Source organism: Hemiscyllium ocellatum, chromosome 25 (assembly GCF_020745735.1).
Source record: "Hemiscyllium ocellatum isolate sHemOce1 chromosome 25, sHemOce1.pat.X.cur, whole genome shotgun sequence".
Taxonomy (NCBI): Eukaryota; Metazoa; Chordata; class Chondrichthyes; order Orectolobiformes; family Hemiscylliidae; genus Hemiscyllium; species Hemiscyllium ocellatum.
In genome coordinates this window covers 43,953,108-43,974,588 of record NC_083425.1, presented here as the reverse complement: position 1 = coordinate 43,974,588, position 21,481 = coordinate 43,953,108, and the positions used below count along the sequence as shown (strand labels likewise).

General features: G+C 39.7%; 1 protein-coding gene across 1 annotated transcript in view; it reads left to right on the top strand.

Annotated features, from left to right (window-relative positions):
* Positions 1 to 8,990, top strand: part of elac2 (elaC ribonuclease Z 2) — a 54,871-nt gene extending 45,881 nt beyond the window's left edge. The window contains exons 21-24 of the mRNA XM_060844256.1: positions 141 to 261; positions 3,368 to 3,446; positions 6,398 to 6,542; positions 7,482 to 8,990. Of these exons, the coding sequence (XP_060700239.1) occupies positions 141 to 261; positions 3,368 to 3,446; positions 6,398 to 6,542; positions 7,482 to 7,736 (600 nt within the window). The 3' untranslated portion in view covers positions 7,737 to 8,990. The remainder of the gene's footprint in view (positions 1 to 140; positions 262 to 3,367; positions 3,447 to 6,397; positions 6,543 to 7,481) is intronic.
* Positions 8,991 to 21,481: the final 12,491 nt, after the last annotated feature.

Here is a 21,481-nt window from a genome sequence, read left to right as displayed (position 1 = left end):
AATGGGACTAGATTAGGTTAGAATATCTGGTCGGCATGGACAAGTTGGACCGAAGGGTCTGTTTCCATGCTGTACATCTCTGTCTCTTTGACTCTATCTCATTCTCTTCTCTTGCCTCATGTGACACGTGTTGGTGACAGTTCCAGGCCTGTGTCGTGCGACATTGCAGGAATGCCTTTGGCTGTGCTCTTCAACATAAGTCAGGCTGGAAAATCGCTTACTCAGGGGATACCATGCCATGTTCAGCTCTCGTTCAGACAGGTCAGTTTAAAATGGACTCTGGCAGATGATCAAGTGAGTTACATCACTGTTCTAATTCCTCCAATATTTTACTGATGCAGGAGTCCGAGAGGAGATCTGAGCTATTCATTCACTCAACTTTTCATCTTTCAATGACATTGCTCTGTACCTTAGTTCCATATCATTTCATATCCACCTAACCATCTCCCCAGATCAGATTTTAAATTATTTGATTAAGCTAACTTCCCCTTCTTTTTGTAGGACAGTTCTGCATTTCAACCACCCTTTGAGTAGTTTCCTGATATCTCTCCTGAGAGACCTGGTCAGATTTTAATGTCCTTTTCCCGTTTCCTGGCTTCCCTAGCCAGCAGCAATGGTTCACCCCCAGCTGCCTCCCGAGTCAATCCTTTTCAAGTCCTAACTTGATTAAATTACCCTTGTACTTTTTGTATACCAGGAAATGTGAACCAGATTTGTATAATCTCATGCTCTAACACTTGAAGCTGTGATAACCTTCTGGTAAAAGAAGTCTTGTTATATATTTATTGTTTGTTGGATGTTGGACCTTTTTTTTTGAAACCTATGTTCCTTTTGTAGTGGATTACAACTGGCCCCTACAGAATGCCAAGTGTTTAAGGTATTATGAAATCTAATGGTTAGCATTTAGTTAATAAAGGAAGGAAGTACTTAATTGTTTTTGAGGTTCAAGTATGCCTTTGTGAGCTCTCTACTTGTGGCCAGTGAAAGTTTTAGGCCTTTCCTCCTCTCCCTTCTCCTCTGGACTATGTTCATCCACTGTAGGACAAAGCCTCCTGTACTGACAAATCGCCTGACTGCTGAGGAACCTCTCCTGCAGTAGGTGCATTAAAAGGGTTTATCTTTCTGTCTAAAAAGAGTAGAGCAATGATCAGCAAATTGATTACCAACCACAGCATCTTCTAAATCTATAATTTAAAATGTCAAAAGTCACATTTCAGGCAATAGTCCAACAGGTTTGTTTGAAGTCATAAACTTTTGGAACGTTGCTGCTTCAGGTAACTTCACCTAACTAAGCGATGATACAACTCTGGGTAAACCCTTCTGCTAATTAAACCAAACACACACACACACACAAGCTCACCTCATCTCGTAATCTGTTAAAGTATGACTGACGGAGAACTACCCAATTCTGCTACTTAACACAAACTATCGACTTATCCTTTAAGTCTAAAAGTGAACCTTAAACAACTATTTACAACTCTAAGTCTCCTTTCTTTTACCTCCCACTCTATAATAATATACTGATCCAATAAAAGCCCCTATTAAATTTACAGCAGCTTAATTTTCAAAACCAGACAGCAGCTCCAGCATTGGTCTTTCTCTCTTTTGTAGATCTCCTTGGGTCGCCTTCGGTCTTTTGCTACAAAAACGTTTCAAAACTAAAAGGTGCCTATTGACAGAGAGTGTGTCGAATAGCAGTCTTTCAGTGGCAGTTAGTGCTCTTTCTGGCCAACTGTCCAACATGTCCTAGGTATCGGATTGTCTTATTGGTTCGATGGTGTCAAAACAGTACAATTCAAATTTGATTGGGTTTTAGTATCTTGAGGCATAACTTAAACTGGTTAAGTTTGGACTGCTGTGAAAACAACTGAGGTATCGAGGTTACAGCCAAATATGTTACATCTTTCAATTCTCCAGCACACTTTATGACTGCTAGTCAGTCACATGACAGGTGTTTGCCAGCTCTTACCTTTAACAGAGAGTGAAAGCTACAGGAGTGTTACTCCTTCATCAGGTGACTTCACTTGACTAAGGTCAATGCTCCAAAACCTCGTGATTTCACATAATCCTGTTGGTCTAAAACCTGGTGAACTGTGACTTTTGACCTTGTCCACCCCAGTCTAACACCACATTACAAATTAATATACATCTGAACACCGTTTCTTCATTGACTGTTCCCCTTCATGGCTCACCAATCATGTGTAATGATTTAAAAACTCTTGGGCACAATACACTCTTTCTTTTTATTTTGCTGCCTTTTGAGTTTGTTAGTCTGCCTTCCTGGGTAATACTGAAACAACTAAAGGTGGCAGGTGACCAGGCTTTTTCTGTCGGTCTCTGGCACCATTTTATGGCAACTTTTAACCTTTTGTTTGCAACATTTCTTTCGCACTGTCAAAGCTAGATTTTTCAGCACTCATTTCTGAAATCAAGGCCTTTTATTTTCTCCTTGTGCCTTCCGCTACTTAATGCTTTCTTGTTCTGTTTTATTTCCCAAAATTCAGTTTGTATGTGCACGCACTGCACTCTCTTTAGCTGAATCGAGTGATGGTTTGGTCACCTGATATTGTGCCAGTATGAGTCATGCTGGCAGCACTGCTAACCAGCCCCACCTGAACCTCCCTACATCTGATTAAGGCAATTCTTTTTCAATATTTAAAGCTATTTGAAGAGCTCTCAAGCTCCTTCATTAAAACCCTAATTGGTTTCATGTGCTCTCACAAAGTACAGTTGATACTTTTTGTACTTCATCCAGCATCCCAACCTCTTGAGGTTCCTGGAATATGGATCATTTGATGGAATGACAGTTGTTTTAGAAGGTACTTGAGAGTTCGTAAATTAATTTGAAGCATTTCTGATGCTAGGAATCAAAGCAAAATTTGAATATTCAATTTACTTCTTTTTGGACCTGTAGAATTTTAGAAATAGGTGTAGGCCATTAGGCCCATTGAGTCTGCTTTTATTTTCTTGCCTGTCCTCCATAACTCCTTGAATCTTCTCTCTGTTGAATATACTCCAGGCCAAGTTCGTATTTAATGTCCCAGCCTGCGTTATTCTCGGCAGAAGAGGATTCCAAAGACCAACAACCCTCAAAGATGAAATAACTCTTCATCTCCATCTCAAATAGGAGCCCTCTTTTACGTTATTCCTGTTGGTTCTGAACATTTTCTCCCCCTTGACATGGGGACTATCCTTTCAACAATGTACACTGTCAAATCCTCTCAAGATCATAGGTTCCAATAAAGTCACCTCTCATTCTTCCATCTAATGTGTATAGACCCAAGCTGCTCAAAGTGTCCTTCTAAGTGCCACTTTGAAGTCAGAAGAAGATTGCAGATTTGAAACCCAATACTTTCTATTTGAACAGGGCTGAATGCGAATCTCCTGATTCATGAGGCTACACTGGAAGATGGCCTGGAGGAAGAAGCTGTTGAGAAAACTCACAGGTAAGGACGGAACCTAAAGGTTGGAGCATTGGTTTACTTTGCAAATCGCCTGGAAATGTTCCAGAAAATTGCCAAACATGCACATACCATTCCACAAGGATTTTCTACGATGGCTATCTTTCCTATTTTCTGGTAATTGAGCGACAATTATAAGGAATAGTGGCTGGGAAAACTGAAATCACCATTAATTTAGCTCTTGATTCGAGACTTTATTGAATTCACATTTCAGGGTCTGCCATGGTGGGATCTGAAGCATGTCCATAGAACATTAGCTTGAGTTTCTGGATTAGTAATCTAGTGACATTACCATTACACCACTAGCTTTCTGGTTGATCTCTGCTGCATGTTTGTAGTCCCTGATACTGTCACATTGGGTTCATTAATGGAAGGGATGTCTGTGGGGAAAAGTCCTCACTAACCATATTCGCTTGTCTTAGGGCAGAAGGAAGAAAGAGGTAAGAAATGTTGCTGTTATGAAGTTGGAGGTGTACTGTACCTTTTAAGAGAGTTGAAAGGCTGGCAAGGACTTGGCAAGCACACGGAGTACTGGTAAATTTAACGTGTACCATTTGGTCGAACAGCTAGCAGTAGCTGGGTTGCTATGAGACAAAAACAAATTCTAATTCAGCCAATCAGTTTAAATGATTCCCCAAGATACCAAACTCAAACCAAGTTTGATTTTAATATTGTCAACATACTAAATGCAATGAAACAATCCGATGTTTCAGTGTATAAATGTCAGCCATTTTGAACAGAGTGGCAAAGAGCAGCAAGCCACCAACCAGTACGGACTGCCAGCAAAATGGCTCTCTAAAAGGTACCTTTTATCTATCAAAGACTTGTGAGGCAGAATCCCTGAGACGCAGAAAAACCTACAGAGGAAACTTGTCAAAGCTGACTGGTTTTGAAATGTGGTTATATTTTTTGGTAAATCATAATCGGGATTTTTATCGGACTGTATAGCAGACAGGGAGGCAAAAGATAGTTTAAGGCAAAGGAGTTGTAAATAGTTCGTTAATATTCTCTGTTAGACTTAAAGAATAAAGTTGTTAATTTTTTGCTTTAAATATTGACTTGTGGGATGATTCTTTGCCTGTTGAATTTTATCAGATTACAGCACAGGCTGAATCTTATCTGTGTTGCTGGTTTAAATTAGCAGAGGGGTTTACCCTGTGTTGTAACATTGTTCATTTGCTTAATTCTAGAAAGGACAATATGGCTTCACTTCAAGGTTAAAAGAGAACTGTTTTGGACTTCGCACTAAAGTCAGTTCTTATAGAGACCTGATGTTGTGAATGGGGAAAGAGACCATTCAGAGTCTCTCTCAGAGGAATGTTAGATCTGATATATATATTTAGCTAAAAATAAGTAGATTCTGAACATCTAACTGCCATTTGCCAAGAAACTATCACTGTCTTGATGTAATTACACTGGGTTGGCACTATGCATTTTTTTAAAAAACAACTCCTGAGGACTATAGAGAAAATAGATAATGGATGATAGTATCCAACAGGGAACAAATATAGCTATAACCGTGGTTTATTGGACATGATTTTCTAAATGTGGGGGATGTTGGTGGCAGTTGAGGCAGGCAATTTTGCTCTTTTAGGTCAGGGTTTCTATCTTGGGACAAGTGGAATTTATAGCACCATACTGTCAGGGCAACAGTCACCTGGCAACGCCTTTCACTGGAGTTGATTCTTGACATCCAATTAAAGATAATTGGAGGGTCAACAGGAGGTTCTGCACCTTGAAGGGAAACAAAAGCTGATGTTAGATTAGATTACCTACAGTGTGGGAACAGGCCCTTCGACCAGCAAGTCCACACCGACCCTCCGAAGAGTAACCCACTCAGACGCATTCCCCTACATTAATCCTGACTATGGACCTAAACTATGGGGAATTTAGCATAGCCAATTTGCCTGACCTGCACATTTTTGGATTGTGGGAAGAAACCAGAGCACCTGGAGGAAACCCACGCAGACACTGGGAGAACGTGCAAACTCCACACAGACAATCGCCCGAGGCAGGAATTGAACCCGGGTCCCTGGCACTGTGAGGCAGCAGTGCTAATCACTGAGCCACCATGCCGCCCTATGATAGTTCAGACAGGAGAGAGGGCATCTTGGTTTTTCTGAGGAGGCCACTTCAATCTGTTTAAGTATTAAGTGAGAAAGGTGTCCGTAGAAGTGTTCAGCGAGCAGACGCCTCAGAACAGCCTGTGGCAAGGTAGACTTAGTTATGCCATCTCTGAAGGCCCAGTAAAAGACTGACCTTAACTCTGGCTACTGCCTACATCCACGCACAACTGCCCCCCCCCCCCCCCACGCACACCACCTCCCCCCCCCCCCCCCCCCCCCCCCCCACCATGTGCGCACCCCCCCTCTTAGCACCCACCTGCCCAAATCATGCTGAAAAGACCCTGTCAGAGTAATTGACATGAGAAGAAAGATCACTTCATGCACTTGTACTTCCTTCAGCTTTCTCCTGGATTTCTCCTCCTTGTCTCTTGATCTGTGGTGCTGAAGCTTCTAGATACTTTGATTTATTTTGATTTCCCTGTTGCCTCAAGTGATTCAAAGCGAGTGAGCATGCTGCTTTTAATTAAGTTTGCTTGCAATTATACTGTCCCTGCACAGACTCTTTCAATAATGCTGTGATTGAGTAATTCTATAAACTGTCTCAATGTAGAATATTTTAATTTGCAGCTTTTCAGTCTTAGCTTAACCCCTCAGCCCCATTCTCTCCAGCACAGTATCCCACGTGCTTGAATATCGATGATTTTTAAACAAATGATGCCTCGCCAACTCATGTCAGAAGCAGGCTTTTTAAAAATCTTTTCATTTGACTTTTGTCAGAATGAGTTCCAAATCGCATTTCCTCTTAATCCTTGTAGCTGTTATTCTGCCAGTCTCTGGTTTTAACCCTTTCTCTGTTGTTATTTGTTCCAGCACCACCTCACAAGCCATTAATGTCGGTATGCAGATGAAGGCCAAATTCATCATGTTAAATCATTTCAGCCAGAGATATGCCAAGATTCCTCTATTCAGTGCTGACTTCAATGAGAAAGTTGGAATAGCCTTTGATCATATGAGGGTAAGTATGTTTACATTTGTATCCCCGGAGTGAATTCAGTTTGGTTATGTTTTGCAAAACGCTTGTCAGAAGCCTGTGAAAGTAGGCAAGAAACAACCATCCCATTAAGCCTGCTCCTTCATTTGGTGTGCAGACAAGCCAGAGACTCTTTCAGCTGTGTAATCTTCTGGAAAAGGCAAAATTTAGGGAGGGAGGGTTCCAAGGCCAGTAAAGAGAAAATCTGGATATTTCCTACCTACAGGACAGACTGAATTGCTCTGCAGTGTGCTGGCATTGACTAGATGGGCTGAAGCATCTAGAAGCCCCATAGAAGCCCCACAGTGTGGAAACGGGCCATTTGGCTCAACATGTCCACGTCAACCTTCTGAAGAGTAACCCATCCAGACTGATTCCCTTACTCTATTATCCTACATTTTGTATCCCTGACCTACACATCCCTGAACACTATGGGCAATTTAGGATTGCCAATTCACCTAACTTGCACATCTTTGGATTGTGAGGGGTGGGGGGGAGCCCATGCAGACACTGGGAGAATATGCAAATTTCACACACACAGTCGGCTGAAGCTAGAATTGAACCTGGGTCCCTGGCGCTGAGGCAGCAGTGCTAGCCACTGATCCACTGTATCGCCCCTATGATGTCATTATTGTGGTCCTTCAGACCAGTCCAAGAGATATCATTGTTACTTGCTATTGTTATAAAAGATACTGCAATGTGAGCCATTTTAATGTTTATTTCAATGCTGCAATTAGACATTCATGACTTTTATATTTATTCTTTTTAAAAAAAAAGCCTCTGGATAATTTTGAGTTGAGTCCACATTACATACAGGCCCAGATTCTCGTTTGACTCTTCTAAAGAGCAACAGCTTTCCTCTTTTTGTTGCATTGAGGCCTTGATTGACTACTTGACTATAATCCAAAAATCATTTCTGCGCAGGTTCGGTTTGGTGATTTTAGAACCATTCCTAAGCTTACCCCGCCCCTCCAAGCCCTATTTGCAGAGGAGATTGAAGAGATGGAGGAACGCCGTGAGAAGAGAGAGCTTCGACAAATGAAGGAAGCCCAGAATATTCTGAGTACAAATGGGCCTGTGGCCCAGGGACCATCGTCCAGTGAGGCAGTCGCTGGGAAGAAACGAGTGGTTGAAGAACCTGATCACAACTTGCATCACAAAAAAATAAAATTGACTTGAGATGCTACTTAGAACTAATTAATGAATTGAAAGACTCGGCTCATTACCCCAGAGGAATAGCATACAGGAAAGCAAACTGTGTGCAATGACCTTGAACTGATTTTATTTTGCTGCATAACTGAGTTTTGTGTATTGGTTTTACTTGTAGGTAACGATGACTGTGGTTTGCAGTAATTGGGTTATATTTTGATTTTTAATTGACACAGCAATTTAAGTTGCAAACCCAATCATCCAGATGCCTTTGTCTCCCAACTTGACCCCCTCTTTTTTTATAATCTTTTTTGTTGGTTTGGAAAGTGGTCTCTCAAGCGACTGCTAACATGGATGAGGCAAACATCCTGTATTTTTCTCAATCCGAAAAAAGGACGACAAATAATCCAAATAATTATGTTGAATTTTGGTTTGAGAACCAGATGCCTGAAGTCAGGTTTTGAAGTGTTCTTTTTAGAAAGTCTGTCATTCTCTCATTCCATCTATTATTTCGTAAGTGGTTTATTCCAAAATGCTGCTGTCCTCATCTAATTCCTCTCTCTCAGGTACACAGGCACTGCTGTTCTCTCTCAGATACACAGGCACTGGTGTTGTATCTCAGATACAGAGGCACCTTCACCTGCTTTTTGATTTGATTTATTGTTGTCACATGTACTGGGGTACAGTGAACAGGTTTGTGTGCAGTACAGGCAGATCATACCATACAAAGTGCATTAGGGTAATAGAACAGAGCGAGGAATACAATGTTACAGCTGCTGAGAAGATGCGTGAAGAGTGAGGTCAGCATTAAATTTGAGAGGGCCATTCAGAAGTCTAATAGCAAGGAAGAAGCTGTTCTTGAGTCTGTTGGTTTGTATTTAAGTTTTTCTATCATCTCCCCTCCTGTCATTGCTGCTTTGCAGTACTGTCTACATTCAGCAACCCAGTGCTGAATTCATTTGCCATCTGACTCATCCTTCCCTTGAAAAATCTCCATGTTGAGTGCACTGTCAGAAGTAATTTACTGCGGTTCTGAACTCCTCACTGTTTCAGAGGAGAGGACTGAGAAAGCCCAGTGTCTGGAAAAGTGTGCATCCATCTCTGAGAATGTATTTATTGTAAAGGTGATCAAAAGTTATTTTGAACATCTGCAGAATGAATCACAAGTAACATTTGATTTAGCAAATTTATGTTCATCTGCTTATGCTTTCCATGTAATGACCTGTACCACATGCATCATTCATTTTGAAACTGGTGTTGAATCTTGAGAATGATTAATAAATTCTTGCCAATTTGTGATGCTGTACTCTGATGTTATACTTCAGTGATACCAATTATTTTAGATAAATTATTTCCACGTCCTTGTTACTGCAGCACTGTTGGTGGAATGTGCACAGAAGCTTAAAATTCTCAAATTCCTTAACAGGCTTAAGATTTATATTATTCTTTATCTTTTTTTTAACTTACTGTTTCAGACTTTAATTTGAAAATAAAACAAATTATAAGGGATTTATTTTCCAAAGTGGAAATTTGAAGGTATTTTTTTTAAGTAAAATAATGAATTCTTAATCCAATTGAAGTCAGTAATGAAAATCATAATGAAACTGGGCAATGTGAGGGAACTGAATGCTATCTTTTTAATTATTCATTGCGGCACTTCGCCAACCTATGGAATCACCTATCAATATCCATCCCACAGCTGGAATACTGGGAGCAGTTTTGATCCTGTTTATCTGGAAAAAGTAAATAATGGCATTGGAGACAGTCCAGAGGATGTTTAATCCTGGGTATGGTGGAATTGTGGAATGAGGTGAGGTTGAGTAAATTGGGCTGCACTCAAGTTTAGGAGAATGAGCAGCTACCTTACTGAAACATATCAGGTTCTTGGGGTTGATGACAAGGTCAATGCATAAAGGTTTGTTCCCCCTTAGAATCTAGGACCAGAGAGAATCATCTCAGAATAAAGAAGTCACACATTTAAGACAGAAATGAGGTGGAATTTCTTTGAGGGGAATGAAACTGTTTCTTTACCATAGAATCATTAAGTATGTAGTACTCAAGACTGAGACTTTTAATCAGTGAGGGAAACCAGGCTTACAGAGAAAAGTGAAATGAAGGATGAGTAATTGAATAGTGCAGCAGTATCCAAGGGCTGAATGGACAACTGCAAGAATGTATTCTGTTCCTCTCGGTAAGAGAGAAGTAATGGTACTGTCATTGGGCTAGTTACCCTGGAGACTAATCTAACCCTCTGGGGAAACTGGTTGAAACCTTGCCGTGGCAGCTATCCAGATTTAATGAATCTATTTTAAAAGCTAGTCTCAGTAATAGCGCCACGAGACTGTTGTTGAAAACCAATCTGGTTCATTAATGTACTTTTTAGGAAAGGAAATCTATCGCCTTTGCCTGGTCTGGCCTGCATGTGACTGCAGGCCCACAACAACGTAGTTGCCTCTTCACTGGACTCTGTCATGTCCCAGTAAGCTATTCTGTTCAAGGGCAGTTATCAATATGCAGCTAATGCTGGCCAGTGGTGTCTGTAACCTATGGAAAAAGTCAAGAGAATGCAATGATTGTTCTTTGCCGTTATGTAGTCTCCATGAAGAGAGTTTAAAATGGGGAGGAAATATGTTTATTTTAACAATAAACTGAGTACAATACACAGTGAGAGGCCTATATCATTTGTGCATGTGCAAGATGTAACTTTGAATCTCCTTGATCTTCAATAATTTGCATGAGGATGAACTAGAAATGCCGCACTCTGCTTATCTAAAATTAAATTTACCTTTTTCATTTATATTCAAAGCTGACATTAGCAACGATATGTTATCTCATTATATTAGAACAGTTAAGCAAGTCCATAAACCTTAATTCTGGTTAATAGATATCAAACAGAATAATTAAAATGCTTGGTCTGACTGTAGGTATTTTGGATCAATAGCCCTGACGATGCATTTACTCCAAGCAAAAGTCTGGTGCTTGATATTAGTCCTGATCGGTTAACTAAGTTGCCTGATAAATGCAGTAGTCAAGATTAGAGTGGTGCTGGAAAAGCACAGCAGGTCAGGCTGCATCCGAGGAGCAGGAAAGTCGATGTTTAGGGCAGAAGCCCTTCATCAGGAAGGACTTCCCAATGAAGGGTTCCTGCCCGAAACATCTATTTCCCTGCTCCTGGGATGCTGCCTGACCTGCTGTGATTTTCCAGCACCAATCTGATTTTGACTCTGATCTCTAGTATCTGCAGTCTTCACGTTCACCTGATAAATGCAGTACTTCAGTTGTGGGAATTTATACATTAACAGTTGGTTTCGGTCATGTTCTACAATGCTATATTAAAACTAAAGTACAAATAGTTAAAACTGGTCCAAAAGTTGAGAGTAATGTTTGTACAACTTCATCAGCCAAAACCAGTAGTTTTGAATGCCAGCCACTGATTTTTTTTTTGAAGACAAAACCGTAAACCCTGCTCCTAACCTGTAAATGGGTTTAAAAGCAGCAGAACAGAGGTGGGCAGATTAACTCACACCAGGGAATGAGTTGGCAATTTTGAGTGTGTGAATGAGGCTGGCAGTTTGTTTGCTCTACAGCACTGACATTGGCAGGCAGGGTTTCTCAGGCCCTGAGAACAACCCAGCAGCTTCTGAGAGCAGGAGTGACCTTACAGCACAGCCTGTGGGTCAGGTGGAGGATGAGTCCTTCCAACCCCCTCACCACAGCATCAAGAGATTGAGCAAGGCTATTTTTATTCTTTCCTGGGATGTGTGTTGCTGGCTATACCAACATTTGTTGCCCATCCCTAGTTGCTCTTTAAGGTGGTTGAGTGCCCACTGTGAAATTCTGCAGTTTGTGGGGTTTAGGTGCACTTTTGTTCAGAAGGCAGTTCAGGATTTTGATGCAGTGACAGTGAAGAATTGGCAATTATATTTCCGAGTCGTGATGGTGTGTGAGGTTCAAGATGGTAACTCCCAGGTACTGGTGTTCACATATATACCTAACCTTTGTTCTAGGTCAGAATTTGGAAGAAGGTGTTGACGAAACTATTGTTTTGGCTCAAACCTACCTTTTCCAGATTCTTTCCTGTCTGACTGGGAAGGCGGCCTGTCAATCATCCTGACTTTGTGTATTTTCGGAACCTGATCTCCAGACCCAAGTATTTTAAAGGCGATTACTAGAGTGTGTATGAGTAAACATTGTTTGTTTACATTTAAAGTATTGTTAATTTTAGATTAAAGTTATTACTTTTGTTTGGGAAGTTGAAGGTAAATGTCAAGGAATAAAATAACAGGTAAAATGTGTAGATTGGTAACTTTTCTTTTTCAGCAATTAATTGGAATCTAGCAGTTGGAAATGGGTACAATAATGCAGCTTTTTGATGGATATCTTAGCTAGACTCAAGCTATGGAATGTTGTAATGTTGGTGTTTTGGTTACGGTGAAAGGAAGTATGACACAGACAACAAATATTTAGTTTTAATTATTTTTAGTTGTAGAATGTTTGAGACTTAGTCTTTTTGCTAATCTATTGCAAAGTGTTGGTCATAAAATTGTTTTTTATGTAGACTTTAGAACTATAATCTGTTAATTGAATTTTAAAATCAAACATTTGAACTATTTTCCATTTACACCTGACGTCCATCCCTTTGCCCTGAATTATGGGTCTGTTTGATCTAACCTGTGTCCATTCTGCACTCCTAACAGAGCAAAGGATTACCACTTCCGCGTCATTACACTGTATGCTAGAAGGTGTATGAAAGATAAAACTACAAAGATAGAATATCTGAAATAAACTGAAAAACTGTGGAATAATTGGTCAGCCAGCAGCTGAGACTGATGGTTCATTAAACGTTTCTAAGAAATAACCAATGGTATAGATATTCCTTTAATGTTTTTCTGTCAATTTCTGATCAGCAGTTAACTGTAAAAGTAGTAAAATCCTGGGTTGTGAGTTGAACAGATTAGGCCTACAGTCATTTGCAACATCCTGGAAGACAATTGGCTTCCAGGTGTGTAGGCAGTTTAGAGGCAAAAAGCTTTGCTTTGGAGTTCATGTTCCAAGGGGTTTTGGAGAAAAAGTGCCTGGGAAACTGAGGGTTATGACTGCACTGTTACCAAATATGGGTGGGATTGAAGGTAAGATTGAAGAGAACGAAGTCGTGCAAGGGGACTTGAGTAGAAGGTGTAGAAGTGAGAAGGAGTGTGATCACCAAGGGATTTCTAGTTGATAAATAGTTGGCTCCAGTGGATTTGTAAGGATGCTAACGGAAAAACGCTGAGAATGATTGTTGAACAAGAAATTCTCGCCTCCTACCTTTGCTCTTGAGAAAAACAGATTTTCTCATTAAAATGTGGAAAGGAAAGGAGATTGATATGTCACACCACTTTATTAGACCACCCTATGGCTGGCTTGAAAGGAATTGGCTGAGGCGGAGATTTCTTCTTTTCCAGTATGTGAGCATCGCTGACTTAGTACTTAATTGCCAATTCCTCATTACTGTTCTCATCTACTATAATATGTCTTTGTACAATTCCTGTGTAGCTTTCAAGACAACAGCTTAAAAATATACTTGATCCTGGCTTGGGTTTTCAGTGATGTTTAGATGAATTAGCAGTAGCATTTTATGTCCTGTAGACAATAAAGTTGTGCATCTTTTCAAGTGAAAACTATCAAAGTTTTCTTGTAATTGTTTGTTCTCCTAAGAAACGCATTTCTAATATTTAACAAATGAAGTCACTTTCATTACATGCAACAAATTATTGCAAAATGTTGAACTCAGTGGAATGAATCATACTGGAAAATAATGGTGTGTTCATGTGAAATTGGCTAACAAATTCGAGGAGTTAGAATAAGGTGCTGCAAATTTGCAGGACTTACTGATCAATTATGTCGTTCCATCATTTCTTTTGCACAAGCAGTGCTTTTTCCTTGACTTCAATAAGTGTCACCCTTGTGCACGATTTGACTCCCAAATTGTGGTTCCAACAGTGAATTGTATCACCACAGTTGGGTACTGGGTGACAAGATCTTACACAGTGAAGTCTGTTAGCATTTACATAGGTCTTTTCCTCCTCTCTCTGAATTTCAATGCATAAAAATGACAGGGATACATGATTGTATTGGTTCCGACTCCCAAACTGTTAAGTATCATTACTTCTGCACTGAAGTGATTGGGTATTATGAGTGAATTGAAGCACTTGTTAAATGTAAGCTTTATTGATTGAAATTGGTCTTTTTATGTGTACAGGATACATACACATTTGAGTGAAATCTGTATCAGACCGATTGTGGATTTAATCATGGAATTGATTAACTCATAAGGAGGCCACGTACTCAATGAGAAATAACCTTCAAAATGCAGTAAAGGACCAAAAGGTTTTAGTTGGCAGAGCAGACACCACCAAGTGAATTGAAGCCATTTCAGTACAAAAATAAAGGACCAGGTTTAGTTCTAGATGGGGGTAGAAGAGAAAAGCAGAGATGCGTTCTTCAATTTTTGTGGATCTGTGGTATGGTGATGTGGGGGTGCTGGTATTGGACTAGGGTGAACAAAATCAGACGTCGCACAACAGCAGGTTACATTCCAACGAGTTTATTTGCAATCGCAACCTTTTGGAGTGCTGCTCCTTAGTTAGGTGAAGACTTCACCTGACGAAGGAGCAGCGCTCTGAAAGCTTGTGATTTCAAATAAACCTGTTGGACTATAACCTGGTGTTGTGTGACTTCTGACTTTATGGTAAAGTGCATAGCTCTAAACTATTATAAATAAGTTAGAGACACACAGAAGATGCAAAAGCCATTTAGAAAAAATATAACCGATCTATTGATAAAGATTGATCAGGTTGCGATTCTTCTTGAACACAGTCTGATGGGGGTTGCTACAATTTGAAAGAGCTTGACAGGGTAGATGTTGGTTAGCCTTTTCTATGCATGGGGCTGAAGGTTCAAGAGACATCAAAAATAGGAATGTGATCATTAATAAATTCAAGAGGGAATTGAAGACTAAATTACTTTGCTCATTATTCAAAATAAGTAGTTTGCTACCACACAGGATAGTTGAGGTAAATAACAGAGGGACATGAATAAGCACGAAAGAAAATGGAATGAAAAGGTGATGCTGATTAGGTGAAATAAAAATGATAAAGAAAAAATCTCAGGCAGAGCACAAATTCCAGCAGGTATTAATTGGGCTGAATGGATTATTTCTGTCCGATTCGTTCCACGTGAAGTTAAGCTTTTTAGCTTCAATTTCATTACACTTTAGGAACTTTTTAGTGTATTCTCTGGAAACTTTGCTTCAAAAGTAGATGCTAATATATTTTTGTCATTTTTGTTGTGAAGGTGACATGGTTTGAAGGATTTGAGTCACAAGTGCATTTGGTCAAAACAACCTTTTACAAGAAGTCCTTTGACTTCAGCTAAATGACCAGATAAGCTACCAGGTGAGACCATTGCTGAAGTGATTATCAAATTGAGCTTTTTCAGTCCAGCAAAGAAGCCAGAAACAGGCTCCGTTCACAAAAGATCCATACCTGAAGATGTGCTGCTCAGTAATCTGGGAGACTGACAAAAAACCATGACTATCTTCGAGTTCTGTGACTCAGAGAAACAGCAAACCTCATCTAGTGCATTTGCAGAAATACGCTGAAAGGAAATGCTTATGGCCTTGTCAATGTTTTATTTTAAAAATTAAAGCATGAAGGAAGGAGTAATACTTCACTGGGATTGTGCGTTTGAAAATTATAATGCTGGGAAAAAAACATTGAATCATTTGCTGCTTATGGTTATATTTTTCTTCATTGTTTTTTAAAGCTATGTTTCCCCTATCTTTAATGAGGTAAACTTAGAGTCCTACATCACAGAGACAGGCCCTTTGGCCCAAACTGGTCCATGCTGATTAAAATGTCCATCCAAGCAAACCCCATTTTCCTGCGCTTGGCAAATATCCTTCTGATCCTTTCCTATCCATGTATTTACCCAAATGCCTTTTAAATATTGTTAATGTACCCACCTCAACCACTTCTGCTAGCAGCTCATTCTAAGTGTACCATCCTCTGCTTTTAAAAAAAAGTGCCCTCAAGTTCCATTTTATTCTTTGCCTCTAACCTTAAACTGATGTCCTCGGGTCCTCTATTCCCCAACCTTGAGAAAAAGACTGAGTGCATTCACCCTATCCGTGCCTCTCATGATCTTGCACTCTTCTATAAGAGTCTCCTACTCTCTAAAGAAAACAGTCCTAGCTTGTTCAACCATCCCTATAACTCAGACCATTGAGCCCAGGCAACATTCTTGTGAATTTCTTCTGCACTTTTTCCAATTTAATAACATCCTTTTTGTAACAAGGTGACCAAAACTGAACACAATACCCCAAGTGTGGCCTGACCAACATTCTGTATAACTGCAACATAACTTCCCAACTTTGAGACTCAGTACCCTGACTGATGAAAGCCAGTTGCCAAAATCTGCCTTCACTGCCCTATCTACCTGTGACTCCACTTTGAGAACTGTGAATCTGAACTCCAAGATCCCTTTGTTTAACTACACTCCTCAAGGCCCTACCATTCACCATGAAATGCCTACCTTGATTTGACTTTCCAAAATGTAAGACCTCACATTTATCTATATTAAATGCCATTTGCTATTTCTCAGCCCACTTCCCCAGCTGATAAACTTCCTCACTATCCATGATATTGCCTCTTTTAGTATCATCTGCAAACTTACTAATCATGCCTCGTACATTCTCATCCAAATCATTGATTATAGATAACAGACAGCAATGGACCCAACACCGACCCCTGAGTCACTCCAGTAATCGCAGGTCTCCAGTCCAGCAAGCATCCTTCCACTATTAGCCTCTGTTTCCTATCAATTGTATATCCTATTTGCCAGCTCACCCTGGATTCCATACGATCTAATCTCCCAGAGCAGTCTAACACGTGAAACCTTATTCAAGGTCTTACTGAAATCCATATAGACTACATCTATTTCCCCACCCTCGTCAACCTTCTTGGTGACTTCATCAAAGAAGTCGAACAGATTTGAGACATGATCTCGCACACACAAAGCCATGCTGGCTACTTATAATCAAACCCTGTGTTTCCAATGTTTGTACACTTATCTCAGAATCTTCTCAAGTAACTTTCCCACCATGGATATTAGGCTTTCTCATCTATTTTTAAACTTATGTATTTTTAACAAATGAACAGTGGAAGCCACTTGTGGTTATTCTCAGTGACTGTCCATCTACATTCTGTCTAATGTTTCCTGCCACTATGTGGACCTTCAAGGACCAAAATTGATAATGACTTCCAAAACTGGAACCAGACTGAGCTGCATATGGATTAGCATGCAGACACACTCTATGCAGTTGTGTGGCTTACAGTGAACTTTGCTGACCTGCATGGTAACCAATTTGCAAAATCCAAACTAAGGTCATATCAAGTCAGTTTTCACTTTGAAATCCAACTGGTCTAGTATCCATATCAAATGGTATCGTAATGTAAATAATTTCTCTTATTGTTGAAACTTCTAATAGTTTGTAATATTTGGAAAATACGATGGGTTTGCTGTTTTGGATGCAATGTGATTTGATTCCGAGGGAATTCTGCTTGCTACTACTAATGAGTCTAGGATACTATAGATTGTTTTAATGGTTATAATGAATACCTGAGAAATTTGAGCTATATTGTGATGTAATTATTGTTACACTTAGATAAAATGGGACCATTAACTGGAATAATCAGGTTGACAATAATAGCTTGGATGATGAGTCCATATAATGCTTTCAAGATAACTTCTTGGAGTAGCACCTTCTGGAATAAACCGGAGAGCAGGTTAAATTAGACTTGTGTAAAGAGACAGGATTAGTTAAAAACATCATTATAAAGTCCACCTCTCTCCAGCTGTAGCCACAATGGGATTAATTTGAATTTAAAATTCCAAGGAAGAGGATTGGGTCCAAGGCAAGTATTTAAAACCAAAATGAGGGCAACTACATGGGTCAGAAAGTTGAACGAGTTGAAGTGAACTGGGATCCTAAGAGATAGATTGTAAAGAAGCAGCAGCATACTTTTCAGGAAATATTTCAGGCTAAGTATGTTCCTAACAGGACCTGTCATCTGTGGCTATCTCAAAAAGGGAAGGAAAACATCAAGATTCCATGCAGAGATATGTGATAGATCACATTATTGATTATTAAGGAGCTTATAGTCAGGAAGACATCATTGGAGAAAATAAAACTTGGTTCCCACCAAACCAGGTTTCACAGTGGAATCTGACTCGTCCAAAATCAACATCAGCTAGTTTTTTTTTGAAAGGTAATGTTTAACCAATTTATAGGAACATACTATGGATAAAGGGCAACCCATTGCTGTATTGCTAGATTTCCAGAAGGCATTTGATATGGTGCTATGTGAAAGGTTATTGCACAAAGTAGAAACACATCATATAGTGAGTAGCATCCCAGTATAGATAGATGATTAGCTGGCTGACAGAAAACAGCACATACATAAATGGGTCTTTTGTTGATTAGTATGATGTGCTAACTGGGGTCCTATAGAGGTCTGAATTGGTTCTCGGCTTTTTACAATTTACATCAATGATGGAGTTATAGGTATGTACAGTATGGAAACAGACTATTCAGTCCAACTTGTCCATACCTATCAGATATCCCCAATTAATCCAGTCCCATTTGCTATCACTTGGTCCATATCCCAAGGCATGGTAGCTAAACTTGTCAGTGAGGTATGTTGTGAAGAAGATACATGGATGCAGACCAATATATTTAGTTTGAATATATGGAGTATAATGTGGGAAAATGTATAATTACATCATTATTCTTGCTGCTAAAGTGAAGAGTATTATGTCAATGGAGAATGGTTGGTTGTAGAATTCCAAGGTACTCTAGAGTGAGTTACAAAAATGTTATGCAGGTGCAGCAAGTAATCAAGAAAGCCAATAGAATGTTTTATTACAAGAGGAATTGAACATAAACAAAAGGATGTTTTGGTTTAGTTATACAGGGCATTGGTAAGACTGCATCACTTACTGTGCACCGTTTTTGTCTCCATTATTAACAAATATAAATTTGTTGGTGGTTCATTAGATTGATACCTGTAGTGAGCAAATTGTCTTACGAGAATCGGGTTTACAGACTGGGCATGTTTTCACTGGGGTTTTGGAGAGTGAGGAATGACTTGATTTGATCCTGAACTGTTTTGACATGATGGATGTGGAAATGATGTTTGCTTGTATGGGTGAGTCCAGAATTCAAAGGTTGAAGGTTTTGGACTGAGATGAGGGAAAACATTTTTTCTTTGGGGTTGAGAGACTTTGGATGTTGGCCTTGCATGTTGGTAAAGGTTATTGAATATTTTTAAGGCAGAGAAAGATGGATTTTTTTTAGGCAAGGGAATCAAAGATTCTCAGCGGTTGGTAGGAATGTGGAGATAGAAACACAAACAAATCAGCTGTAATCTAATTGAATACTGCAACAGACACATCGGTGAAAATTGTGTCCTTCTCCCAGTTTGCATGTTTGTATAAATGCCTGCTTCCTAATAAATTCCACTCTGCTCATGCGATGAAAGCAGGACAAGATACAAAAAGAAACTATCCATGTAATCTGTGCAATATTTAAAACTGGAAGTAAACGCATTTACTTCCAAATCCCATAAAAGTTGATGCTCTTACACACAACATTGTGGATCCAGTGTCAAATGTATTTTGAAGCTAATTTTCACAAAAATACTATGCTCTTCCATTGTAAATATATTTCTAAGATTAGTTTCCATTTTTAAAACAAAATACATTCAATGAATACAGGGTCATCTTGATTTTTAGAGGATCTTTTGAAAAGTTGAGAGCAATTTCAAGACAATTGACCAACAAATAAACCCAGAAACACTTGATTGGGTAATTGTTACTTCTAACAATTGTTTTCATCTCTTAGTTTGCTGTGGTTTTTATTAATTATATAACCAGGAAATTTGTGTAAATTTGTCGCTGGTTGTGCACAATGGCTTATGCTGGAATAGAATCAGGAGATGGTGGTCACTGTGCTTCAATCCACAGGATCGCACTAATGCCTTAGGCATGAAGGTTCAAGCTCTATTCATAACAGATAGTGGTATTTAAATTCAATTAATAAATCTTCAATTATCGAACTGTTGTTCATTGTCGTAGTCACCGTGAAATTATCTTCTAATTGCATAATAATGCAGATGCTGGAGATCTGAAATATGAATTGTCTACTGTCACTTATGCTTTCTCCTAAACATTTTGGAAGCATCCATCTGATTCACTATAATCCCTCGGAGAGAAATCTGCAGTCTGTACCTGGTTTGGCCTCCAGAACTACAACAATTTGGTTGACTCTTAACTGTGCTGTGCAATTGGCTCGCAAGCAGTTCAGTTCAAGGGCAATTAGGAATGTGCATCACATGTTGACCTTGCCAGCAATGCCCACATCCCATGAATTTACATATTTTAAGAAAGTGTTGCAAAACCTCAATCGATTTGGTAGCTTCTATTGAGCGAGAAACCGATTTAACAGTTCAATATGGTTTTCTCTTTTCACAGATCCTCCCAGAGCTGCTGAGGTTTTATAACACTGAGTTTTTATTTCAGATTTGAAACATCAACCGTATTTTTGCTTTTATTAGAGTCCAGTGAGTTGGATCGAAAGGTTTGTTTCCGTGCTGTACATCTCTATGACTTTAAGTAATTTGGAGCTGCTGGGTTTACCACCTCCTGGATTGTCACTAGTTATGTGCCATGAGCTCGCAAAATAATATTGTTCAAAGTTCCCCACACTCAACTGTTTGTATATAAGCCTTTTGTCAATTCCTATTCTGCATTCTGCCTATGAATTGTCTCGTGTTACTTGTGCTGTGCAGACCAGAATTTTTTCTTGTTCATTCCTGGCTGAAAGTTATCACTTGGATAGTTTTTAAGTGATGGTGAACTTTATGTTTTATTGATACACCAGACACAACTGGCATCATAGCTATCCAGAAGAGTTGTGCCCATGTTGTTGTGGTGGATGGATTACATCCAAGGAGAAGGGGTGACCTGTAGTTTACTGAAGACCTCAAATGCTGGTGTTCACAGTGGGTCAGGGAGCATCCATGGAGAGAAAGCAAGCTAACGTTTTGTGTCTAGATTACTTCAGAGCTCTGAAGAGTCATTTGGACTGGAAATGTTTTCAGTGCAGACTGCAGCATCTGGAGTAATTTGCTCCCGACCTGTAGTTTAATTGGGAAGTGGTAAACCTACTTGTTTTGTTGTTGAGCGGGGACATTAAAATTTGTCCTCAGGACACTCAATAGGTGAAGCCCCCAGAAAATAATGTGTTTTTGTTTTTCTTTTCCAAGTTCTTGGATGCCGCCCCCACCCCCATTTATCATTTTCATATTCTTTTTCCATGCTCTCTTCCCCTCCCTTTTCCATATTCGCATAATCTTTCCTCTTCTTAGATATCTATCTTCCGACTCTTAGCTCTGCTCTGACCATATGTTTGATCTCTCGTCACCTGTGTCAGCTTTGGGATGCCTTCCACCCCCTTTACTCCAGTAGTTGTCATTGCCACCTTGTCTCCTGGCTGGTGTGGGGAGGAGCTGAAAGTTTGGTGCTGTCCAGCCCACTTTCTCTCCCAGATGAAGCCCCACGCCTGTTCCGGTAGACAGCTACAAACAATCCGGTTGCTAAGGGCTGGCCTCACCCCACGTCTCTCATTCTTCACAGCAGCTCTGCGGCCGCTGGTTGTAGGAATTGGAGAAGCC